At 45.9% G+C, this 26,918-nt stretch overlaps 1 protein-coding gene across 2 annotated transcripts; it reads left to right on the top strand.

The window, feature by feature from the left end:
• The first annotated feature begins 8,284 nt into the window (after positions 1-8,284).
• On the top strand, positions 8,285-26,152 carry LOC115399885 (TATA-binding protein-associated factor 172-like). 2 transcript variants are annotated; one of them, XM_030107560.1, is made up of 38 exons: positions 8,285-8,649; positions 9,455-9,578; positions 9,816-9,930; positions 11,203-11,346; positions 11,645-11,844; positions 12,670-12,803; positions 12,964-13,093; positions 13,209-13,277; positions 13,365-13,454; positions 13,541-13,636; positions 14,551-14,727; positions 14,926-15,066; positions 15,217-15,341; positions 16,115-16,235; positions 16,520-16,624; positions 16,722-16,871; positions 17,121-17,263; positions 17,371-17,545; positions 17,665-17,868; positions 18,667-19,087; positions 19,164-19,348; positions 19,436-19,592; positions 19,884-19,993; positions 20,503-20,704; positions 21,111-21,259; positions 21,356-21,508; positions 22,049-22,170; positions 22,736-22,903; positions 22,976-23,053; positions 23,133-23,262; positions 23,351-23,492; positions 23,594-23,724; positions 23,837-23,959; positions 24,046-24,198; positions 24,280-24,491; positions 24,576-24,735; positions 24,811-24,981; positions 25,088-26,152. In XM_030107560.1, exons 1-38 carry the CDS (start codon positions 8,636-8,638, stop codon positions 25,235-25,237), a joined length of 5,574 nt encoding a protein of 1,857 aa, XP_029963420.1. In that variant the 5' UTR covers positions 8,285-8,635; the 3' UTR covers positions 25,238-26,152. The 2 variants fall into 2 exon arrangements, with proteins under 2 accessions (XP_029963420.1, XP_029963419.1); XM_030107559.1 differs by having other exon boundaries at positions 17,118-17,263.
• Positions 26,153-26,918: the final 766 nt, after the last annotated feature.

Raw genomic sequence — 26,918 nt, 5'->3', positions numbered from 1 at the left:
TGTTGCACATACAGTTAGATCTTCATTATCTTTAGCTTCTATTATTAATCCTACTATGACTTGCACTATTTCTTGTTTTTGTTATTTATTGCACCATTCATTACTTTTGCACCCCGCTGTGGGTTCTATGAGCCGATACACCTGTAAATTTCTCCACTGTGAGATTAATAAAGTCTTATATTCTATTTTATTCTATTCTATATTTATTGCTAAATGTACAAAATAACATTAAACAACTGCTGTCTCTTCTGGATTTTAACATTTTCTTGTTTTATTTTCAGCTAAAAAAAAAAGTGCAAAATAAAAACTGAAAAACCTGAACAAAAAAGCCAACTAGGTGCAGTATCTAAACTGAAAACACACCACAGTCTGCAGCAGCAGAAACAAATCAATGAACTAAACATAATATATCAGATATGTAAAAGGCACAAACTTACATGTCTATGGACGCACGCACACGCGGCAGATCAACAGATGAAAAGAGAAACTTGAACTTGAACGAACAGGCAGATACATTTTTCTTCTGACCCACATGGAGTACTGGCTGGTGAGTTTCTTCTTCACTCTGCTCTTTGCCCTACTGCTCTGGTTCTAGCGCCCCTAGTGGCTGAGCCCTCGAACTGCATGCCGTGCCATACAGCCTTCAGACCACACAGAGAGAAAAAAATATGCCTCTTGCCTTTACCCAAGCGGCCGAGACAAACAACGTCCCGTACGGTACAGGCCTCTTCTGGCTCAAATACGTGACGTCCCGGCTAATATGGGACGGCTGGCAACCCTTAATACCACGATACCTTGTCATTGTGACTTAGTCTTCACAAAATTTATATCAAATCACATTAGAGAGTTTGATTTCACAGCCTTTCCGAACATTTCACTGAAAACTGTGTACAGTACAGTTATCATTTCAAAGGAAAGGCCCAGCTAACACACATTTCTTAACTTGAAAACAGTGAGGCCAGATGAGTGAGTCTGTTTTTAGGCTGATTCAGATCGCTCAGCATTGCAGCACTGAGGGAGAACATTTAAAGGAATACAGATCAGCTACTTTAGAAAATAAAGTAAAAAGCATCTCAATTTTTATTTATAGCAGTAAAACTAACAAACGTGATGAAGTACTAGTGTTGAGTTGTTGATGTCTTTGCCAGGTGAACAGCCTCAGCAGAGAGGTTAATATTCTTTATTTTTCAGTCTTTTCTCAGTGTCTCAGTTTGTCTCTTGTTTTCGGTGATAACGACAAACTGATTTTAAAGATTTTACATCTGGAATCAATCGAGTGATGAAATTTTAAAGGGATAAATGTTGGGCCTCTTGCCCAGCTTTGACAATGTCTGAGATCATATTGTGAAAGAAAGCAAAGCTTGTAATACTGATAGTGTAACGTAATGGAAAGTTGCTACCGAAGTTAAATAGGAAGAAAGGATTATCAGGAGTGACCAGAGATGCAGAGATGCTGAAACCAGTGTTAGCGCTCCACACATATGTGATTTGCATGTGATGATAAAATAAATGACTAACCGTACAACTGATTTTTTGTCAAACTTAAGATCATAGCAGATCGTAGCAGATCTTATGTCCTTAACACAAGAGTGTTGGGTAACACTTCGGCAGGTAAAACGAACCATTCAAGGTTTGAACCTCTTATTTTAAAATAAATCAACATGGCTTAACTTAAAATATGCCACAACCGAAAGATGAGATGCCACAGAAAAGACCTGAGCTTTAGTTAAAATCAGCAGATCAATGAAAGATCCTTCCCCAATTCACTCCAAAGGACCGTTTGTACCGATTAACAGAATTGAGTCAAGCGAGGGGCGACAAGTGATGCCTCATAGCGCCCGTCCAAAGTCTGATAAAATACCTCAACAAAACAAACCACATCACTACAGGAAAACAACCCAACATGTGATTATACTGGCTACTGACAGCCAAATAAAAATAACCAAACCCCTCATTGTGATGATGTTTGTAAAAGAAGGAAAAGCCAAAGCTCACTTAGTCCAAGTGTGTGTACATGTGCATGCGTGCGTGTGTGCGTGCGTGCATCCTCTTCCTCATATCCGTCTTACACCATCAGTTACTCCTCCAAGTGTTTGACCTGCAGGAGGAAGACAACCAGGATCCAAAAGGCCCTTAAGTTCAGCAAACAGTCAACCTCTGTAACAGATCTCAAGCTGTTGACAGAACACAGAATCTGTCTGATTGTTCATTTTTGTCCGCTGCGTGTGGCGATGCTCTGAATCCCCCTTGGTACGGAGAAATAGGTTAAACATAGATAAATGAGCCCTAGTGTGCTATATGGTATAATGGCCTCCTTTAGATAGCTTTCATGAAAAACAGCACACACACACACACACACACACACACACACACACACACACACACACACACACACACACACACACACACACACCTCAAACAATAGGGAGCAAGGAGGAGGCATTGGGGACAAATGATAAGCAAAGGAAGAGGGCAGAAGTGATGCAGAACAGAGTCAAAGTGTGAGTTTCCTCTGAAGGGTGTGTGGTGTGTGTCCCCGGGCCACGCTTTATAGACGGGTTAATGACAAGAATGCTGTTCCTCAGAAAGAAAGAGGACTTCCCTGAGGCTGCGCATAGGCTCAAGTGTTGAACACCATGGCGGAGAGGGACTGCCGTCTCACTAAGCGAGATATTTAGCAGATGACCTTCCAGTGCTGATCACAGAACCACATCAAGTGATTTTAAAAATGGGTTCCACTGGTTCCAGGATTCATGCACTGGTCTCCTCTCTCCTCACTCCTTGCTGCATACACACATGGGGTTCTTGCAGTGTGTGTGGTGTCTTCCTGTCACTTCATTTCATTCTGCAGTTTCTACAGTTTGCTAAAGCAGTGATTCCCAACCTTTTTCCTTTCTGTATTGAATTCTGTAACGATGGCTTCCTTTCCTCTGAGGAGAAACTCTTTGGTTTCGGATGCTGTCTCAGGATGTTTGGCGGACTGGTGCTGCTTCAGTTTGCAGTTTCAAACGTTCATTTTCTGCCACAAAAGCTGCATGCAGCTCTAATTCTACCCATGCCTTCTATGAATGGAGACCGTATTCTATGTCATTTTCGTGGAACACATTTTTTTTCTTTTTGACAGATTTATCTTTCTCTGAGGCCATCGCAGGACAAACACCCACACACATTACTGTCTAGGGGAAACTCAGGGACACCAAATATCCTCACGTGCATGTTTCTGGACTATGGGAGGAAACCAGAGCACTCAGAGAACGCCCACACACACAACGTTACCACATGTATAGTTTTGTGACAAAAAAGAATTGAATGCTAAGCCACATATTCTTAAGACATATTAAAGATGCTCTAACTTTTAAAAGGAATCTTCGGTCGTCTCATCTTGCTGAGGACAGTGGAAGGCCAGTGAGGAGAGATGACAGACATCGACCTGTCATCTCTCCCATATTCTCACCTCTGCTCTACTCCATCCTCATATGATCCATTCTGCTCACTCTCAGTCAGACTCAGTCGATCGGTCAATACAAATCCAACATGAATTCAGTGTGTCACTGCTGTTTTGTTATGTTTTTCTTTTGGAAAGATGGACGTCTGATGTGTTACGTGTAGCTCTTTGGAAATCTGGTAAACATCTGTAGCTTCTGTTTGATGGGTGTTCACTCTGTGCTCTGGAGGTTTTATCTTCCCTCTAGCACAGCTTAGGAAACCAACGTCCAGTACAATCTAATGGGAGAAAAAATCCTTTTTTTTTTCCTTCTGGCGTTTTGATTGTGAAGGTTTGTCTATTTTTAACCCTGTTTCATGCCGTTTCTGTGAAACACAGATCGGGTTTTAAACAGGATGTGATTCACTGCCAGTTCTAAAATAAATGCTCAGTATGAGGTGCTGCTGCGTTTTCTGCAAGCCACCAGCCTCACTCGACGTCTGACGGTTTGCTTCATTTTCACCCGCGTCGAGCAAAAGAAGGTGTGGGGAGGACGAAGGTAGGTGGCAATGTCGCCTCCACCAAGGGTGTCATGGTGCACCTCAGAAAGCATTCTCATTTGTGATGTAGTTTCTATGGGAAGCAGAGAAGAAAAGGGTTTGATTTTGTACCACAAAACTTAAAATCAGTTTATGCTGTAAAAAAAAAAAAAGTTTTCCCTCAGACTCAAAATGACAGCTTCCATCCATTACGGTCTGGTTAGACTTTTTTTTTTTAATAGATGCGTAAGACAGGGTTTACAGCAATATAATGTGAGCACACAACGCACTTGAAGCTGCGCTGCCCTGTTCTTATTTTAGACGTTGCATAACAGTTTCATAACAAAAATTCTGAAAACAGCCCGGATGTCCATTATGTGATGAAATCCTCCTAAATTCACAGCAGCCACTCAATGCAGTGATACTGGTGGTACTGTCCGCAATGCGTGTGTACGAGGTCACATGCAGCTTCATCCTGTCTGTGTGTGAGCGCACGTGCACGTTGTGCACGTTGTGCACGTTGTGCACGTTGCATTGTTCCTTGTGTGAACTATGAGTGATTTCAGATCAACCGCAGACTTTAGAGCAGCAGTTCTGATGTGTTGACTCAAACAAAAGCCTGTTTCCCGTGACGTGTCCAGTTGGGGATTTAAATCCAGTTCTTAAATCATGAACTGACCTTCAGACAGCAGAGGTCATACTATATTTATGGCTGATTATAAGGAATTCTCTTCCAGGAAACCCAAACTTCAAAGAAAGAAGAAGAAGCCCGTAACTGTGAAAAACGATGAGGATGAACTCAGGAAAGGTTCCTGATAAAGTCATGTCCTCTCCTGCTTTACGGTTCAGACGGTGAGGCGCACAGAAGAGTTTTTAAACCCAAACCTACTGATGTGAAAAGCAGAATATTCCTGTGATGAAGTATTGTTTTCCATGGATCTTAGTTCCGCTCTCAAATGCTTCCTGGTTGAACAATTGCAGATCTAAAGAAAGCTTTTGCATCTTGGCCGTTGATGATACCCCAGCTTTCTCTAACTCCCAAAAGTTTCCCAAAAGCTGGATTAAATCCTCACCAACGATGACTGAGAGTAGAGTGTAACCTGGATCTCAGAGGGTGAAGGAACTGCAGGGAATTACTAAAAGCAAACACACAGAGCTGTGGAGAAGAAGAGCCCGTGGGAATAACATACAGAGACAAGTGTTACTCTTTGTGTGTATTGTATGATTGCTCCCACTTCTTAAACATCCTCTTGACAGCAGCATGAAACATTTCTGACCGTGATATGAACATCAGCCTTATCCTTATTGACAATTCACTTGAATTGAACCTATTCAAATTTGCTCCTGAGTAAAAATTATCTTTAAACAGGAAGAAACCTGCAGAGCCACACTCAGAGCTGTAGACATTCTGCTGCTCTGGTTGGGGTTAGGGAGAAAAGGAAAGGTTGGAGACAGAGCGCAACAAGCATACAGACATAAATCCACTTGCTGCAGACGTGATGGGGAAGGATTATCCATAGAGCATAAGCAGAATGGAAAACCAAGTAGTCGTGTTTGTCCAAAAGCTACACAATGGAATGAGAAAGGACTTGCAGAACAAGCAGCGTTATCTGTAAAAGATGGGGATGTTTCTGTGTTGACCTCAACACTCTCTCATAGCAGTTAAACAGGTAACGCACCACTTTCCATGATCAGGGCTGATGAATCACTCAGTGAAACGTGTATATGAATATTCACTAGAAACTCTGATGAAGGCCCAGTATCACAAGAACTTTTAAAGTTGTTATAAACAGATCAATAAATCTTTTTGAGTTTATCAGGGCAAACAACACAGTGTTTTTAACCACTTAATTAAAAGACAGAATCAGTGGTTTGTCTTCATAGAGCTGAAACTAGCGCAGCCCTTTCTATGTCTGAAAGTTAAAAAATATATTATTACAAGTTAGTGAGTAACATTATTTGTAATACACACTAACAGACAGGAATTTGTGGTAAAATCACACAGTGGAAAGAAATCACCACAAAGGCATCCGGAGACGCAACATTTAACAAGGTGTCTTTAAACTAAATCAATCCTGGTCATCTCTTGATATTTAAAGACAACTTCAAGAAGGAGGCTGAACAATGACGTAAACTTTGTGCATTCTGTGGAGATGTAACCATCTGTGAAAATCTCATTCGGTGGGGTTTTCCTTAGAAAAAAACAGACTAACTGTCAGACACAATAAGCCAAGATGGAGGTCCCAGAAATCCCACATGAGAAATGTCCATTCTTGAATCCAAATTGAGGTCAACAGCACAACTAGTGTGCAAATATGAGGAGGTAGGTTAAGGGTTGTGATGTGTTAACTTGCTTTCCACTGGCAATGTTTAGCTTTTATAAAAAGTCAAGCAAAACATGCAATTAATCTGCTGTTGTTTCAGATTCTCAAAAACTTTCAACAACAAAAACAAAAATTCTGACGTAACATTTATAGAACTTTTTTAATCATATACAATCTCATTAGAGGTACATCTCTGAGTTTGGGGTGATGTTTCCAGACACACAAATACGCTGTAATTCATACAGCTAAGAGTTGGTGAGGGCAGGTTAGACACTCATCAGGTCACCATTTCATCACAGGGCCAACACAGAGAAACACACTGCACGTTTCTGAAGCACAGGAGGAAACTTCTGCATGCACAGGGAGAAAATGCAACCTCACTACAGATTACTCAACCGAGATTTGAACTTTTTCATGATGACACACGAATGATAACCATTACACTGCATTTGTATACACAGTATCTGATTGACTTTAGGAGTACAGTCAGTGGGGGTGTTAAGGAGACAGGGTCTCCAGCAGGATGTCCTTTAAGAAGCAGAAGTTTGTTTTTTTTTTACTGTATACAAAGTTTAAAATGTTTTTATGAAAGTGGAAGTGTGGTCAGAAAAGCTACAGATGGCATGTGACAATGTAACAACAACAAATGTAACAATAAATATCATTCCATAAATATCATTCCTAACAATGGCTATTTTTAATATAAGTTATTCTATCACTTCTTGTTTTGTTTCACATACCCAGATTGAGGAGCAGCGATGGCTCAGAGGCTACAGAGGTGGGCTTCAAATTGTGTAAGTTCAAATCCTATATTAAACGGGACACCATTGTGGCTCCCTCTGCAAGACCCTTGACCCCCAGAGCACCTCAATGTGGCTGTTGACCATATAAATCAAAAAAATTAAGAACATGGGAATAGGTCACATTCAGATGGATGAGTGCACGTCATTCTTAAAGCGTTTTCAGTGTAGCGGCAGGCAGGAGCCCTATTAGAGGGATTGTTGTTGCATTCTGACAGGTTTTAAGCTGTGTTGTTGATAGTGATGAGACACTGAAAGCTCTAAGTATCGTAACAGTGAGTTCACATTTTAAACCCAACAAAGTAAAATCCCCTCTTGCTTTTCTTTACTGCATCAAATCCTCATCCTCCCATTCCTCCAAACAATTTCTGGTTAAAATGACAGTTCTCCCAAACTCAGATTATGTTTCAGATATCAGTCTGGTCACATCCAAAGCCTGTATGCCGCCTTTAGTTGCTGCTCATTTCAGTTTTCTGCTGCAAATGACTGGAATAATCTGCAATACACCTTACAACTTTCAACATTTATTCCACTCTCCTCTTTCACAAATACCATACAACTAATAATGATGGATCACTGCACTTGCTTTTAGCTTCTTTCTGTGTCTCCTCACTGCTTTTTGACCATGTCTTCATTGTTCACTGGGACTGGCTCACAATTGACCTCTGTGGTGACATAAATTTTAAAAAAAAACAACAACAAAAAAAACCCATCAAATCTGAAACAGATATCATGATTCATGTGTCTCAGAGGGACAACCACTACACAACAACGAGAAGAGGGATTTGTGGCGTATTGTTGTTGCAGACAGTAACTATTTAAAAATGTTTGAGCATATAAATAATATGATCAAATGTCAGGCCTCAACGGGGGCCTCATGCAGCTCAGGGCCCAAGTGCATCCTTTTCCTCTGGTTGTCTCAGCAGCCATTATTTCCATTTGGAGGACATACAATAGTCTTCTTAAGGTTTGGAGCTGTACATTTAGAATACACTGTTGCTACAAATCCAATACAACCACATACTGTGCTACAACGTTTCCGATCACGTTAAAAAAAAAAGAAAGAAAGAAACAATTCCCTTTTTTTTCTCTCCATTCGTTTCCTCTTTTAACGCGCCTCCGGATTGGCTCTCGCGGGCGCTCGCAGCCAATCAGCGTCCGGCCGCTCTGGAGGAAGGAATAAATGCAAGATGGCTCCTCATATAAAAACAGTCTTCTGGGCCGCCCTCAGCGTGCAACTAAATAACTCTTTAAACCTCATCAGGTTGAAATATTTATCTGCGAGGAGCTCTGAGGGATAAACCGGGCTTCGGGGTGGTGGTATTTGGTGGAAGAGGAAAAGCGGAGGGACGTCGGGGAGAACTTTGAAGCCATGGAACGGTGTTGAAGTCGCTCTCCTTCGGGCCGGTCCGGAGCGCTCCACAGCCCGGGCCTCGACGAGCTAGCCGCGGCCGCTAACCGGCTCATGCCGACACGCCAGACGGCTTCCGAGGGAGCGTCTCCGGTCACCGCCTGCCTGTTGAATGTGGGACGATAGTAAAAGTGGCCATGGCTGTATCGAGGTGCGAAATTCCTGCAGCAGCTCTGCTTATTTCGACTTCCCCGTAACAATTAGCTAGCTGAATTGCTAACACCTGCTAGCGTTTGGAGTTGGTAGATTATAGTCTGATTAAGATTAGCACAGTCTAACGCTATGTTGGCCCAGTGGGAGCATCGCCATGCATCTACAATACGTTAATTAAAGTTAATTTCCCACTCTTAGTTATACAGAATATCCCCTCTGTTTGCAGGTTAACTAACGATGCAGTGGAGTTTAAAGAGCTGGTCTGCAAACATACATGATCTTTGTTTTGTGGCTCTCTAAGGGGATTACCTCTCGGTTAACCTGGACAGTGACATTGGATAGCGATCCAGTTATGTCAGAACAGGATGTTAGGTGGTTGTTTGCACATCGATCTTGATTCCTGCACCACTTCGACAATGCACTGCAATCTCGGGGTGCATGTTCAGCCCCTCACCCTGTGATTGGTTTCACTCCACGTGGTGTCAGTGGTCTTTTTTGTGCACCACTGTACACACTCGTCTGCAGACCAGATTAAGTGTGGTTACTCGGGGTCACACCCTGTATGTCTCTAATCCACTCCTCTATATTAATAGACTGCTAATGAACATGGTGACAGACAGGGCTTGTTAGGCACTTGCCTTCATGCATAGCTGGTGAAGGAAAATCGTGTCTCTTGTTCTAATATTCTTGATCTCCAGAACCAAAAAAAAAAAGTTCTGTCACATTAGTTTATTTTTTCCTTTCATGCTGTGCATGTGCAGCAGTCCATTATGTTTCTGATGACCTTCTTTTGTTCTCCGTAGACTTGATCGTTTGTTTATCCTGCTTGACACTGGAACAACACCTGTAACCAGGAAAGCAGCGGCCCAGCAGCTTGGAGAAGTGGTCAAACTGCACCCACATGAGCTCAATAACCTGTTGTCTAAGGTGTGTGCATGTAATAGCTTTGTTCTTACATTCTTTCATCAGACAGTAGAGCTCCCCATTCCCATGTCCGTGCAAAATTGCAGTACATATTAGGATTGTACTGGACTGTAACTTGTGTTTCAGGCACAGCTTATGTTGCTTTCTCTTCACACATTGTTTTGTGTCTGCTCTTTTCTCTTTGGACATCTTATAATTTAATATTCTGGTGAACTAAATGTTGTTCTGTTAAATCCTAAGGTTTTGACTTATCTAAGGAGTCCCAACTGGGATACTCGAATAGCAGCAGGCCAAGCTGTGGAAGCCATTGTGAAGAATATTCCCGAGTGGAACCCTTCTCCCAGACCTAAAGAAGGTGAACTTGTAAAATTTACTACACTTTTGTGAGTCATAATCTCCAACAGTGTTTTTTTTTTTTGTAGACAGAAGTCAACAGTGCTGATAAAAATGTTCAGGCCACTAATGTTCAGAATTGTTTAGTCGTAATGCATGAAGGCAATCAGATGTGCAGACTACTTTACCTGCTACTGAGGCGCTGCTTCAGGGAAATCCAATCATTTAGTGGCACAAATTCAACAATAATTACAAGTTCCTATGAGAAATGTATTGTGATATAACTGCTTTTGTCAGTTACGTTAATTTTTTTTTGAGATCATGTTGATAAAAATGCTTACATTTCATGTTATGGTATCAAATCGGCAGTACTTTCATCACTTTAGGGCTTAATAAAGCATAAATAAAGCATTGAAACATCACAACTATTGTATGCTTAACACAATCCCTTTTTCTAATGTTAAAAACAAAAATTCAATCCTAAATCCTGAAACTCCACTGCAGCAACACAGTGACTCAATTTCAAAACTGAAAAGTGAAAACAATCCAACAATAACTTGCACTGTTTCCAGTACCATGTTTGAAGAAGTGGAGTCATGAGAACGACATTCAAAACATTTAAAAGTCAAACATGTCGCAGAGTTTTTGGTCTGTGCGCAGGGTGGATGTGCCGCGCAAAACTACCGGATAAACCACGTGTGTCTGGAGTAAGTGTGAGCTGAGAAGGTTAACAATTCCAGATGGTTTTCTAAATGTACAGCAATTCACAAGAATAGCGATGTTTATTTCCAGTGAACTGCTTGTGGAGAGATGAGAATTAAATCAGAATAAAGAGAAAAGTATCCAGACTGATGCCTTAAAAGCTTTTTGGTCTGTAGTGTATCCAATCCTGTCAACGGCATGTTTCACTCCATCCTGTGAAGGTTTCCAATGAAGTACATGACAGCGTACAAGATAACTGGAAACAATAAGTGACAATTATTAGTTTTACTGCAGACGTCTGGAAGTCCTTGTCACTGCTGAACCTGAATTGATGCTGACGTGTTTCATACACTCCACTTCTTTGGATCTCATACAGCAGAACATCCTGGAGATGAATCATTTGTTAATGTCATTTCGTATTCTGTAAAATCACTCTGCAGGTTAATATACGAAGAAACACTTGCTCACACAATGTAGCCCATCAGCTACAGGATCGGTGCAGCGTTTTAGAATCGGTCCTTTGTGTGCACGGTGCAGGGTCGGTCTTAGAAGATTTATCAAGTGTTAACGTGAGGTGTGTTGTTTTCCCTAGAGTCCTGTGAGGACCTTTCTCCAGAGGACTCCTCCTGTGACCGGCTGAGCTTCTGTCACTTCGACATCTCGCGCCTCCTCAAACACGGAGCGTCTCTGCTGGGATCTGCTGGGGCCGAGTTCGAGCTCCAGGATGACAAAACTGGTTTGTAGAAGGCAGCGTTCTCACAGTAATGTTCTGAACGCGACGTCCGTTTACACAACGGCAGCGGAAACGCTACAGACGATGTAGTTAGTATGCCAGGCTCCCAGTTGGTGGCTTTCTTTGCTTTTGTAATGAAAAAAAAAATTGCATTTTCAGTGGCTGTTGTTTAAACGGGTTCCGAATCTCTGAACTTGTGGATGCTTAGACCATCTGTTTATGACTATAGTGTTTGTAAGAATGCCCACAGTGAACGCACCGTCTTAAGTTTCCATGCTGGCTCCCTTTGCTTTGGTCTCAGGAGAGATGGACCCCAAAGAGCGCTTGGCCCGCCAGAGGAAGCTCCTTCAGAAGAAGCTGGGCCTGGACATGGGTGCTGCCATCGGTATGGACACGGAGGAGCTGTTCAACGACGAGGACCTGGACTACACGTGCCAAGCCAGCGGGCTCAAAACCCTTGGAAGTAAAACCACAGCTGCGTCCAGCTCCCGCAATCATGTGGTGAGTCAAGACGGGCTTTTTTGAGTGATTATCGAGTCGTCGTTATTAACTAACCATACTTTCACATTTCAGGACTTCAGAGATGCGTTTGACCTTTCAGTGCTTGCTAAGTCTGTCGAATGTTTCTGAGACTGTTGGAAACCACAACAAGAGATACACTATTGTTTACTTTCAGGCAGCATGAGAATGAAACAGGAAGTGATGTTACATCCGGCTTTAAAGTTGGAGACAGACAAATGCTTCACAAAATGAAGGGGGCTGCTTATCTGAGGGGTGACATAAAGTTGAAGAGCTTCCCTCTGCGGTTCATTATGGTTAAGCTCACCCGACTTAACTGGCTATTTTCCAATATATTGTACTAATTTTTAAAAAGAGGCAAGACGATGGCTTGTGTCACTGCACAGCTCCTCTTCCCAGATGTTCTTTTACTGTAAACCTTTAGAAACGCCACAAGATGTCTACTCAGAAAGCTGTGGTGAATTATTCTCGGCCGTGTCGACTCTTCTGCCTTCACAGCGAGTCGTTCTTTTCTCTGCCAATTTATGCCAAAAGTCATTCCTCATTGAGTGTTTATGCCACATGGGCGTTTTTTGTTGAAACTTGCAGAATTGTGCTTGATTTAGTGTCTGCAGAAAGTCAACCGTACAGCGTAAAAATGACTTGGAGGGACCATGTATCATACCTCGATGAACTGGCGTTGTATTTAAGTGAAGCACTTTAAGGGGAAAAATCTTCCTCCTGCCTGCTTCATCATGGAAGTTGTGAGTAACTGTTGTCTTTGTGATGTTACAGACTGTATAAACAACTTTGCTGTTTTGTCTTTAGACCATTCAGGCTGCTGAACTGATCGACACCGAGTTCCGGCCCGGCATGAGCAGCCGTCAGAAAAATAAAGCCAAGAGGATGGCGAAACTGGTGGCAAAGCAGCGATCCAGAGACATGGATCCCAACGAAAAGAGGCGAGTCAGGAAACGATGTCCAGACACTTTAAATGATGTGTTCTGAAAAGACGTGCCAAAGGTAGAAAAAGAAACCGCTTCATGGTCGGTGGAAGACTGCTGTGCCATGTAGTTGCAATTAGCATTTCAGTGAAACAGATTTATTCTCTTGAAACTTCAGCAACGACAGTTTTGAGGGTGAGCCCGAAGAGAAGCGAAGAAAAACTGCCAATGTGGTTATTGACCAACCGGCAACGGAGCATAAAGTCTTAATCGACAACGTCCCAGACAACTCCGGCCTGTTAGAGGAGGTAAGCCCGGAGTAAATGACTGCGTAAATCATTGATGTCTTGTTTAAATCACAACATGAGGTAGTTACCCTAATTTGAGCGATAATGATGAATGAGCGCTCTGCTGTCCCGTTAGACTCACGAGTGGCCTCTGGAGAGCTTCTGTGAAGAACTCTGCAATGATCTGTTCAACCCTTCCTGGGAGGTAAAAAAAGAATCAACCATACGGTTAAAATGTGTGAAATATTAGTTTAGAATGATCTTGTGGGATTTCTGGATGTGATTGTTTTAGGTTCGTCACGGTGCAGGGACGGGCCTTCGAGAGATCCTCAAGTCCCACGGCGCGGAGGGCGGGAAGCTGGTGGGAAGCACCGCAGAGCAGGTACATGGAAACCCCTCCCCTCGGCCCCCTGGGTCTTCATCCTGAGCATCAGACCTGACGCCCGCCGCGGCGGCCATCTGTTCCAGATGTCCCGGCAGCATCAGGAGTGGATCGAGGATCTGGTCATCCGGCTGCTCTGCGTCTTCGCTCTGGACCGCTTTGGAGACTTTGTCTCTGACGAGGTAAAACCACCTGACATGCTTCTCTTAGCGTGTTCTGTAAAAATGAGTGAGAAAATGTGTAAAAGAGAGACGTGATTCACTGTGTTGGTGTCATTTTTCACAGAGGAACCGTTTTTAATTAACCTTGCCTCGTCTCTCCACACTGTCATTTAGTGTGGGCGTGATTCTGCCACCTATTCTCACTGTGTTAGATTTTTTTTGTAGTGTTTTTCTACCAAATTGCAGTTCCGTGCTTTGGCGTGATTAAGTAGGACATAATGGGTTTCTTTTTTCAATTATTGTCACTCTGGCATCACAATTAAAATGTGCACCCACATCTTTTTTTTTTTTTTTTTTTTTTTTTTTCAGTATTGAGAGCTCTGCCTTTCTTCCTCTTCAGTGTGCTTCATGTTTCCAGAGAAAGCATTTGTATCTCAAAACATAAGGAGTTCAAAAAGTAACATTTAAGATGATTATAATCCATTTGCATCTATTGTTGTTAATAAAAAGAAGTAATTTTTCTTTATGAAAATTGATTTCAATTCATGTCAATTCATTCACTATATTTCCCACTAGAAGGTTTTAGTAAAATTGGCCTCATGTTGAGTTTGCAGTCATCTTCTGTAGTAACTGTTGGTTTAGTGAAAATATATACATTTCCGTCACATATTCTCTGCACTGCTTAAAAGTTTGGATTTAAAGATTATTATGGCACTACTTGACTGCTTGGACACACTGAAGAGTAAATCATACTGCATGTGGCCCCTGAGCTGAACCGTGTCTGACACCCCTGCTGTAGTGTGTAATCTGGCAGCAGTCACTTTGATTTATAGTCCCCGCTATTCCACACTGGACCACTGCCCTCTGGGTTTGTTGGTAAACTGAGCACCGCAGGTGAAACGAGCCTGTGTTTCCACTGCCTTTCTCCTCGGCAGGTTGTGGCTCCCGTCAGGGAGACGTGCGCCCAGACGCTCGGCGTGGCGCTCCGCCACATGAACCAAACGGGTGTTTCCATGACGGTGGACGTCCTGCTGAAGCTGCTGAAGGAGGACCAGTGGGAGGTCCGCCACGGGGGCCTGCTGGGGATCAAATATGCCCTGGCTGTCCGTCAGGTACCGCCGGCCTCACGACGAAGCGTTCAGGAAGCCTGTTTGAGTCGGACGCCATCTGGTCATAGATATAAAGTGTTGAGGTGGAGAAAAGGTTCTTTCCATCTGGAAACATATGTGCTCCTTCTGCAGATGTGTCACTTTGAAGAGCCTGCTTTACATCCAAGCTGATTTCCACCTGTTTGATCCTGTGCACCTCAGGACTTGATTGCTGTTTTGCTCCCCCGGGTGCTTCCTGCCGTCACGGAGGGCCTACAGGACCTGGATGATGATGTCCGCGCCGTGGCAGCTGCAGCACTCATACCGGTGGTGGACGGCTTGGTGCAGCTGCTGCCCAGCAGGGTCTGTATTGAGGGGAATCACCTGCATGGAGTTATTCCAAAGGGCAAAATATTCAAGTGGAAAAAGCAAAACTCCTGTTGCATTTTTGGGTGTCTGATACTGTTATGGTTCCAAATCTAATGATCTTTTCTTTAATTTGCCTCCTTCCAGGTTCCGTTCATAGTGAACACACTCTGGGACGCTCTGCTGGACCTGGACGACCTCACAGCATCCACCAACAGTATTATGACTTTGTTGTCCTCGCTGCTCACCTATCCTCAAGTCAGACAGTGCAGGTCAGTTTCCTACAAGCATCTCATCATCATCATCACCATCATCATCATCTCTTCCACTAGTTTAATGATCTGAGAAATAGTACTTTCACAGAAATATCCAGATTACTTTATAAGTCCATGTATTTTTATGTGGGATAACAGCACATTTGTTCATCTTGATCTAATGGATTTACAGCAAATATAGACTTCCTTGACGTTATGCTGAGTCACTGTCTGGCCTGCCTAGTCATGGGAATGACATTTCTTTGGTCCTCCACACTGTTTGAAGTTGCTCATTCCTGATCTGAACTCTGCGCTAACGCCACAGGATTTGACAACGATGAATCATTTTGCTCCACCACAGTCACTTTATGAGCTCTTTCCTCCAGAACTTCTGTCTTTTTGGGTACCTCAGCTGCTGCCACGTTTCAGGATTTTGACGTCGTTACGCTTTTTATGTAGTTACTTTAATCACACTCGTTTGAAAAGATACACATATATATATCAAATCAAACTTTATTTGTAGAACACTTTTTCATATTTATGAAAACAACGCAAAGTGATGAACAGTAAAAACAGTCATAAAAACAAAAGAATAAAAACCACACCATCAATAAGTATACACCACACACACGCACGCACGCACTCCGAATTATAATATATATAATTATCAAGTTCCAGTTTGCTTGTTTATTATAAAAGCAAACAGTAAAGTCTGCAGATGTCAAGTTTACCTTGGTAGTTTTGCATGATTTCTTTGTATTTATGGTGACGATCTTTCTCTGTCCCTCCAGCATGCAGCAGTCTCTGACTGTCCTGGTCCCTCGGGTGTGGCCGTTTCTCAGACACACCATATCTTCAGTCAGGCGAGCTGCGCTGGAAACTCTCTTCACTCTGCTTTCCAAAGCTGACCAGGTAAATTTGCCCATCAGATATGACATCTTTCCAAGGTTAACTACTTCACTTAGGGATGCACTGATGCCACGGTTTTAAAGGACGAGTACTAACATTTAGCTACTTACATGAGCACTTATTAAGTGCCATGAAGCCTAATTCATACTCCGTGTGCAAATGATACGTGAAGGCTGTGTTGCTGTCACATTCGTGTGTGGTGCTCTGCTCACGGACACTTCATTACAGTGACATGAAGCTGTCAGTCTTGGCGTTCGTGAAGTTTCTTTTCATTTTTGTCTCCTCAGAGTTGCGCAGCGTGGATAAATCCCATCCTGCAGGACATGCTTCGGCACATCTTCCAATCCTGCATTCTGGAAAGCAGCGAGGAAATCCTGGAACTGATCCAAAAGGTTTGCCGTGCGGCTCTAATTTCTGATAGTTTGATTATCAGAACCAAACACAACTGTTGGGTTGGGTGTAGCGTTTCATGAAAGGCCTTCCGCGCAGGTGTGGATGGCGCTGCTGTCTCAAGCTCCCCAGCAGTACGTGGTCGCTGCCAGCTGTCCGTGGATGGGCGCCTGGCTCTGCCTCATGATGCAGGCCTCACGCATTCCCATCGACCCCAACATGCTGCTGGAGGTGAAGGCCCGCTCCAAGGTGAGGCGCCATCTTTATCCACGCCTTCATTCTCTGTCCTGTGAAGTGATGGCGGCAAAATTTGACGTATTTCAAGTAGACGTAGCTGTGCGTCAGCTTTCGAAATGGATGTGAACGTTTAACCTCACTAGAATGTGACAGAGTGTCTCTGTGAGCCGATACCAGCTGAAGGGTCTAAAGGTGGAGGTGATGGCGTTACCAGTGCCGCGGTTTATACTTGAATTTGTGATATTTGCGTTAATGCAGCAGGATAAGGCTGGCACAAAGGCACGCCAAGGGAACAATCAGGTGAAGGAAACGGTTCAGGAGTACATAGCGGGCGCAGAGACGGTGACAGACGACGCAGCAACAAGGGACTACGTGGTGGTCCGCGCCCGTCTCATGGCTGCCAGGTGCGTCTGACTGCTGACCTGCAATATTCAAGTCCTGCGATCTCCTTCGGAATATCAACACGGACTGTTTTTTTTTATGTTCGTCGCCTTGTTTGTCTGTGATCCAGATTGCTGGGGGCTTTGTGTCAGTGTATCTGTGACCCTCAACTCAACGCCGCATCCCAGGAGATCCGCCCAGCAGAGTCTCTGGGTCAGCTGCTGCTCTTCCACCTCAACTCCAAGTCGGCCCTGCAGCGCATCGCTGTGGCTATGGTGCTGTGCGAGTGGGGCTCTTTGCACAAGGTAAAGCTGAGTTGTGCGAGTGTAGTAGATGATATCAAGCAACCAAACTTCCATTTTGACTTGAAATGGCAGCTGCGTAAGCGACACCTGAACCCCCTGATCTCCTTGACTCGCCGCAGGGCTGTCAGGTGGTGTCGTCCATGGTGCAGCCTCGTCTTCAGGCCATCCTGTTAGAGCAGCTCTACTATGACGAGATCGCCATCCCCTTCACCCGCATGCAGAACGAATGCAAGCAGCTGATTTCTCTGCTGGCCGACGCTCACATTGATCTTCAGGACCGCATCAAATGTAGTGTGTTCACCATCGATCAAGCCAACCAACTGGTGAGTTGATCCGGCCCAATCCTGTGGTCAAATTGTCATAAAGTCTCATTTTTAAGTCTTTCCTGACAGCTCAGTGAACCCCGCATTGACAAGTTAAAAATCTCGTTTAATAGACTTAAAAACACAAATAATTGTTGCAAATTGAAAGATTAAGATGTATAACCTTAATTTCAGGACCTCGATCAATGTATGAATTAGAGAATGTTTTTCAGGTCCAGTAATTCCGAGCTTTCTTTATTGAACTATTTTTTTATCATTGTAATCTCAGGCGACCCTCACCACACTCAATACAGTCACAAAGAGAAGCTGAAGAAACTTCATAGCACTCTATAACTGAGCCACACTTTATTTGTTTTCAGTAACGGTGGGTTTCCTTTTCTCTGAGGATGAATTGTTTGGGTTTACACTTTGTCTCAGGGTCTTTGGTGGTCTGGTGTAACTGATTCATCTCTCTCTCCAGCCTGAAGTGCTGCCATTTTTATTTTCTCCTGCTGCTGATTTATGAGCTTGCTCTTCTGTATATTGCAAACACTTTTCAGTATTTTGAAACAAATAATAGTTTTCATTTAAATGCTTAAATTGAGTAGTTTTGTGACACAGTTGAAGTAATGATTAAGACATAAAATATGCTCTACCCTTATATCTTGAAAATACCGGTGGTGGATTTCATGGGCATCATCAGCAAAAAACTGAGACATGTTAGTTTTGACATGGTGTTGAATCAAACGTCAAATGTTTTCCTCTCTTTGTTTTTCAAGCTGGCAGTTTTGGGATTAACACCCTTCGCTCGTCTCCTAGGTAACGACCATCTTCACAGAGTCAACGGCGGGATTAAATGTGAAGTCCAAGCAGTGGCAGCCGCTGGACAGCAAGCGGCAGCAGGCTCAAGCGACCGTGACGGAGACCAACACCGAGTGGCAGCAGCTGCACCTGCGTGTCCACATGTTCACGGCCTGCGCCGTCATCAATCTGCAGGCGCTTCCCAATAAGCTCAACCCTCTGATCAGGCCCCTGATGGAGGCCGTCAAGAGGGAGGAGAACACCCTGATCCAGGGTTACGCCGCCTCTTTTATCGCCAAGCTGCTGCAGCAGTGTGCCGGGCGCTCGCCGTGCCCCAACCCCAAGATCGTCAAGAACCTCTGTGCCTCGGCCTGCGTGGACTCTGCGGCCACGCCGTCGTCCGCCTGCCCCGTGCCCCCCACGCAGGAAAACGCCAAAGGTGGGACTAGTTCACGTCCGTCCGCACAGTGAACGGCTGACTTGTGGCCGTTTCTCACGTTTCCTCCGCTTTTCAGGAAGTGGGTTCGAGAAGGACGGGATGCAGCACATGGTGAACAAAACCCGCGGCATCATCACGCTGTACCGCCACCAAAAGGCGGCCTTCGCCATCACCAGTAAGAGGGGCCCGGCCCCGAAGGCCCCCAAACCGCCCAGCACAGAGCTTCCTCCCGGCAGCACCATCAACGCAGACACCGACGAGGTACGGCAGGACGCCGCCGTGCACATTTAGCTGACATCGGCGTCACCAGGCTGCGTTTACTGACGGTGATCCGTTCTCCTTTTGAAGAGCAAAAAGCCCTTTCTCATCCAGAGGCGAGGGGCGGAGTTCTCCCTGACGACCGTCGCCAGGCACTTCGGCGCAGACCTCACCGAGTCTCTGCCGTACCTGTGGGAGACCACAGTGGGACCGCTGAGAGCAGTGGCGGCGGAAAATCACAGCATCGGTATGTGGATGGCTTCGTGGACAGAAAATAACACATTTCTACAGCTTTTCATCAAATTTTCAGTTTTAAGGTTATATTAACAAGTTTTTTTTTCCATTTTAATGAAAAGATCTGATAATAAGTAGTAACAAGAACTGTGTTATGTTTCGATCAATAGATCTGCCCTCTCTAAACTAATTAGTCAGAATCATAGACGACCTTTTAGCTTTCATCATTAAAGAAGTTCAAAGAAAATCTTGGGGTCTCTTTGTGTGCAGTCGGTTCTAAGCTTGAGCGTGTTTGGTGTTCCAGATCGGCAGGTCCAGCTGGAGAAGGGCGACGCCGCCGCTCAGGAACTCATCAACTCTCTGCAAGTGCTGGAAGTCACGGCTGCGGCGATGGCGCCCGAGCTCAAATCTCTGGTAAGACCAGTGAGCCACAGAGACCGCCGAAGGGAAAACCATAAACTCTCATTGTGTTCTGTGTGATTGTTTACACGGCAGCGAGGCACTAAAAACACAACTCTTTGGAAAAACGTTTTTGCCAATGTTTACAGTTCTGTTTTTTGTAATGAAACCATACGCACATAGCACAGCGCCCACTAGTGGCCACACATGAAATCGACCTTGGCTTCAAAACACTGGCATGTAAAAATTAAACTTTTCTGGAATGAAAAATGTAAAAATGAGGCCTTTTCACTTGAGTTGTTGTCGTATAAAGGCCATCAGTGTGATTTCATGTCTCTGAACTGTTATTGAATTACCTGAAGACTGAGCAGTGACGCGTTGTTTACTGTTTATTTCTCAGTCTGTAAAGGTTCATTTATTAGCAGTGTTTATCATTTCAGCAGGGATTTACAAAAGGATGTTTTAGAAGCAGCTTGAGACTGTGTTTGGCAGTCGAATGAATGGACTTTCCTCCCATTTCACAGCTACTGGAGCATCTCCCCCATCTGTTCGCCTGCCTGCAGCACCCATACACAGCGGTGCGCCACATGGCGGCTCGCTGTGTGGGGGTGCTCAGCAAGATCGCCACCCTGGAGACCATGAACAGCTTCCTGGAACACGTACTGCCCTGGTTAGCCGCCATCGACGACTGCACCAAGCAAGAGGGCGCCATCGAGGCCTTGGCGTGTATCCTTCAGAATAAATGATTTTTAGATGTTAAAGTATCCTGTGTAGATAATCCCAAGACACGGTAGAGAAATGGAGTTCAGGAAATGCATAGAACAACAGAAGTGAAGAAGAGTTCTGTGAAGCGAAGAGGTTCAACGTTCACATTACTCACTGGAGAAATGACTCCTTCAGCTCACCAGTCAGGACTTAATGCTCCTAACTAGACAGGAAGTAAATCCCACGCCGGGGAAGCTGTTAAGAGAGAACGCCGACTCAACACAATTCCTCAGAACGACCTCCTGCTGAAGTCTGCACAGTGATGCTGGTTTGCTTTTGTTACCACTTTAAGAAGGTTTTAGTTTGTATGAGAAGGAAGTTGATCGTGGTCCGTGTGCGGAGCGTTCCTTGACCGAGGCGTCTGCAGGCGTCATGGAGCAGCTGGACGTGGGCATCGTGCCGTACATTGTGCTGCTGGTCGTACCGGTGCTGGGACGCATGAGCGACCCGAGCGACAGCATCCGCTTCATGGCCACGCAGTGCTTCGCTACCCTCATCCGCCTGCTGCCTCTGGAGGTGAGAGGAACGACCCTCACCCCCCCTGAAAAGTTAATAAACTCTGGAGTGGTCGGAGTCAGTTAGTGAATGCTTCTCTGGTTTTGTTGGGGCCAGGCGGGCATCCCCGACCCCCCCGCCATGTCCGCCGACCTGGTGCGCCAGAAGGCCAGAGAGCGCCACTTCCTGGAGCAGCTGCTCGACGGCAGGAAACTGGAGAACTACAAGATCCCTGTCCCCATCAAAGCCGAGCTCAGGAAGTACCAGCAGGTGAGCTTCAAAACATTTTTACACATTCAAGCAACTTCTGAAACTCTTCAGAGTTTTTTTATTTTTTTCCTTTTCCCTTTTTTTCGGAGCCGTCTTCGTGCCTCCAGTGGAATCTCATATCTGCCAAACTTGGAAGAGTGTTTTGCTTTGATTGCTGCTGCAGGCAGCTCAGACAACAGAGGCGCCGACAGCTAATGGTTTATGGAGTACATTTAAAGCACCTGAGTAGAGATGGGAAGTCTCTGAGCAATGTGTGCTGCTGGCAGTTGAGCAGAGAGCAGCCATCCATCTCTCTAATGGAGCGCAGCAGCCGTCCTGTTTGAAATGCTGCCGCCGTTCTTGTTACTGTTGGTCAACTCGCTGCCTTCAGGCACTCGGCTTCGCCTCGAATACTTACTCAGTCTCTTGTCAGTTTTAGTCAAGCAATCAGTTTTTTCCCCTCAACTTTCTTTCTCACTTCTTGAACCACTGTGTGACGGGAGTGTCCCGCCTTGGTGCATGCAGGTATGGAACCGATGTTTTATGGCGCTTTTTCTGCAGGATGGCGTGAACTGGCTGTCCTTCCTCAACAAGTACAAGCTGCACGGCATCCTGTGCGATGACATGGGGCTGGGAAAGACGCTGCAGTCCATCTGCATCCTGGCAGGCGACCACTACCTCAGGTACCGAGTCCAAACCGCTCCGATGGCAGTCTCTCTGTTTGACTTCACCTGTGCTCTGCAGAGCAAGTCTCGGCAAAACAGTTGTTTTTATGTAGCAGCCAGTTTCATTAGTGTTATGCAATCATCCCAATTAGTAAATCACAGAAGACATCAATTATTTTTCAATAATTTAAATATTTCACTGTGTTTTGCACCAGAGGGTGACATTAAAATTCGATTTTTGTCATGCAATTCTTTCTTTTAGTTGTTGGATTTTGGGATGATATTGACTTCTTCCCTACTTATGTTCACTGCCACAACAAAGACGTGGTTTGAATTTCATGCTTATTACGGCTCTATCTACCGGTTCAACACGTTTGAGGTGGAATTTAGCTGGACATGGCCCCTGAAATATGGCCCCTTAATTTAGACCATTTGACCAAACTTCATTGCGAGCTTATATTTCATTATATTTATCTTACATCTGTTGACATTAAAATGATCCTGGTTTCTGATCAGACCAGTGATCATTCCGTCCCGGGCTGTGACTCTGTGTTTGACTGGTCCCGTCGATCGTGTCGTTCAGAGCACAGGAATACGCCCGGACCAAGGCGGCGGACTGCAGCCCGCTGCCCTCCCTGGTGGTCTGTCCTCCCACTCTGACCGGCCACTGGGTGGACGAGGTCAGCAAGTTCTGCAGCAGAGAGTACCTCAACCCTCTGCACTACACCGGGCCGCCCACGGAGCGCATGCGGTGAGGACGGCTCAGCGTTTATCCCTCCAGGACGAATCGCCGCTCCTGTACTGAAAACTCCCCTCTTTTCAGGCTGCAGCACCAAGTTAAGAAACACAACCTCGTCGTAGCTTCCTATGATGTTGTACGGAACGACGTCGACTTCTTTAGGTGAGCACTGGAGCCGGCAGGCGTGGTCGACGGTTTCAAGAAAAACTCCTTAATTTAAAAACTTTCCTTTGTTCCTCAGAAATATAAAATTTAACTACTGTATCCTCGATGAGGGCCACGTCATCAAGAACGGGAAAACCAAGCTTTCCAAAGCCATAAAACAGTTAGCCGCCAACTTCCGAGTCATCCTGTCGGGAACGCCCATCCAGGTGAAGCACCGAGTCCCGGCGTCAGGACCCGGAGCCGCGGATTGTTCATCTGTGGGTTCACGTTCTCTTCCTCTGCTCCCGTCCTCAGAACAACGTGCTGGAGCTCTGGTCCCTCTTCGACTTCCTCATGCCGGGCTTCCTGGGAACCGAGCGTCAGTTTGCCGCTCGCTACGGGAAGCCTATCCTCGCCAGCCGGGACGCCAAGAGCTCGTCCAGGGAACAGGAAGCAGGCAAGCTGGCTCTCCACCATCCCAAAACAAATAAAAACCTTTACTTGTACTGTTTTAATGATGATAATCTGAGCTGCATTAAAGATGGCTGACGCTCGCAGGTGTCCTGGCCATGGAGGCGCTGCATCGACAGGTCCTGCCTTTCCTTCTGAGGAGGATGAAGGAGGACGTTCTCCAGGACCTTCCTCCGAAAATAATTCAGGACTATTACTGCAACCTGAGTCCTCTCCAGGTGGGTGTTGCTGGTTCTTCCTGCTGACAGCAGCTTGCTGGAGTGGAAAGATGGCTGCAGCTGACGTGGACGGCGACCGGCTCTCTGTGTAACGCCGTCTCAACACTTGCAGGTTCAGCTGTACGAAGACTTTGCGAAGTCTCGGGCCAAAGCCAGCGTTGAGGACAGCATCTCTGTGGCCAGTGCGGAGGAGGAGGAGAAGCCCAAACTGAAGGCTACAGGCCACGTCTTCCAGGTACAGATGCCAGACTGGCGTCCGTTCACGTGACTCATCCCGGAGCTCGTGCTCGGCCAGTCACCGTCGTCTCTGCGTTCCCTCAGGCGCTGCAGTACCTCCGGAAGCTGTGCAACCACCCGAGTTTGGTCCTGACGCCTCAGCATCCGGAGCACCGGCGCATCACGGAGCAGCTGGCCAGTCAGAACTCCAGCCTGCGGGACATCCAGCACGCTCCCAAGCTGTCCGCCCTCAAACAGGTGATTACCGATGAAGTAGGGTCAGAGGTCACGGGGTCAGTGTGACGCGACGTTAACGGCGTTCTGTCCCGGGCTCTCCAGCTGCTACTGGACTGCGGCCTGGGAGGCGGCGGCGGGTCGGAGGGCGGCACGGAGGCGGTGGTGGCGCAGCACCGCGTGCTCATCTTCTGCCAGCTGAAGAGCATGCTGGACATCGTGGAGCACGACCTGCTGAAGCCCAAACTGCCCTCCGTCACGTACCTGAGGCTGGACGGCAGCGTGCAGGCCGGCCTGCGACACTCCATCGTTTCCAGGCGAGTCGCTTCTCCTCTCGGGGGAAACTCTCCTCCCGCCGTCTGTCCGTCAGCCTGACGTTTTGTTCGCTCTCCCTGCGTTAGATTCAACAACGACCCCTCCATCGACGTGCTGCTGCTGACCACCCATGTTGGAGGTCTGGGTTTGAACCTGACGGGCGCAGACACTGTGGTGTTTGTGGAACACGACTGGAACCCCATGAGGGACCTGCAGGCCATGGATCGCGCCCACAGGATCGGACAGGTACCGCCTCTCTCTGCGGGACGCTTCGTGTCGACGCACCGCCTCTGACTGGTTTCCGTCCCGGTTTCCCTTCAGAAACGAGTGGTGAACGTGTACAGGCTGATCACTCGAGGCACGCTGGAGGAGAAGATCATGGGACTGCAGAAGTTCAAGATGAGCATCGCCAACACCGTCATCAACCAGGAGAACACCGGCCTGGGCAGCATGGGCACCGACCAGCTGCTCAACCTCTTCACGCTCGATAAGGTGACACAGAAACGAGGCTTCATGCAGTTCAGACCAAAGAAATCTTTAAAACCATTTAACATGAAGCGGTCTAACGGAGTCTCTCCGGCCCTCGCTTGTGTTTCAGGACGAGAAGGCGGAGAAGGGGGAGCAGTCCCCGTCCACGTCGGGGAAGAGCTCCATGAAGTCGGTGCTGGACAACCTGGGAGAGCTGTGGGACCAGCAGCAGTACGACTCCGAGTACAACCTGGACAGCTTCATGCACTCGCTGCAGTAGCTCCGCCCCCCTCCGTCACGCATCTCATCTCCTGGCCAAGCGGGACCTGGTCGGAGCCTCCTGGTGCTGGAGTTCAATTCCCCCCTCCCTTCACACACGCGCGCGCACACACACACACACACCCTAAACGAGCGTCCCATGAATTTATGATTTATCACTGGTGAAGTGACACGACTGAAACACATTTCCCACAATCCCCCGTTAAGACTCCACCAGGCACGTTGAAACATTTTAAATCGCAGTATATTGATGTTCTGACGAACATGTTTGCTCACCGGCGGCGGCAGCGTCACGGCAGCCCGTGACGTCTCCCCGCTCACCTCCAGCAGGTACGGTTTGGTATTCACAGCGGTGGTTCTGTTACCGGAGCCGGAGCGGCTTTCCCAGCCCGCCGCTCCCCTCCTCCTCCTCCCCCCACACGGCCTCAGGAGATCCTACAGTGTTAAGTGCTCCATACCTCCACCCGTCATCACTAAGTCTTAAAGCAGCGCTCCACCCAGCACGCCTCTCAACGACCGATAGAAACACGTTTTACAAAGGGAAACGGCGCGACCGACACCAAGCCCCACAGGAGGTCGTCGCCCCGTGTAGGATTTTCTTCTTTCTTTCTACGAGCAGAAACCGTTTTTACCACAACGAAGGTGAGTTGTGTTCCGCGGACGAACAGTCCGATCTCTAGTGAGGCTCTTCCTCCTCATCCTGCGGCGAACAGACGAGCCGAGGAAGCTCCGCACTCGAAGCAGCGTTGCAGAAACTGAACACGGGGCCAGCAAAGCAACGGCGCTTGCAACCCCGTGACAAGTATTTTAAAAGGAAAAGAAAAACAAATGATAGGACTTGTACATTTTTCTGTAACTGCTGCTTTTTGTTTATGATCGTCAAATTGTAATAAATTCTACAAGCCTTTGAGATACACATCTACTGTTTTGCTGGCGTGAGTGTGTTTGAATGATGGCGGCCAGTAGATGGTGTGGTTGTATACCAGAACAGGAGCTAAGGACTGTAAATCAGAGCAATGGGAGAGTACACAGGTTTCATTTCCACACACCAGCCTGTAGGATTTATTAGAGCCTCATGCAGCAAAAGGAAACCTGCAGTCCGGACCGTCGGTAGTGAACGTTGGGATTCTTTGTCTTTTCTCATATCTGTGACATTTTTAGTAAATTAACTCGAGTTGAGCTCATGAATGATCCTACATGTAGAGGATGTTCAGAGCCTGTTTGCTGTTTGTAATTTGAGGATAAAACTTTTTAAATTGACAATGTATTTACTTACATTGTCAAAGTTTAAAAAGAAAAACGAATCAAAGTGTGAAAGTGTGAAAAGTGTGAAAGGGTACCAAACCAAACGTGCACTTACTGACAGTTGTGTTTTGGTATCATTCAGTAATTCTTTCTGAAAAGACAAAAGTTTTAATCAACCAGAATCTATTGTCTTTTGAGCTTTTTAAAACATGGAAGTCAGTCGCATCACATGGGCGCAAACATTTTGCTGATTATCATTTTCTTGTTTCAAACAAGTTCTCTAAAAAATAAAAAACAACCCAGATTGTTCCACTTTTAAAGTTACTCCTTGTTGCTTTGGACTTCAGAAGAGCTTTCATTAGCATCCACAACACTTCCACAGGGCGTCAGACCGTCTCCAAAGACCTCAGGAGTCCTGGTCTCAACGGTGTGTAACG

This window comes from Salarias fasciatus, chromosome 13 (assembly GCF_902148845.1).
Source record: "Salarias fasciatus chromosome 13, fSalaFa1.1, whole genome shotgun sequence".
NCBI classification, from domain to species: Eukaryota; Metazoa; Chordata; class Actinopteri; order Blenniiformes; family Blenniidae; genus Salarias; species Salarias fasciatus.
This window is presented reverse-complemented; position numbering and strand designations above follow the sequence as displayed.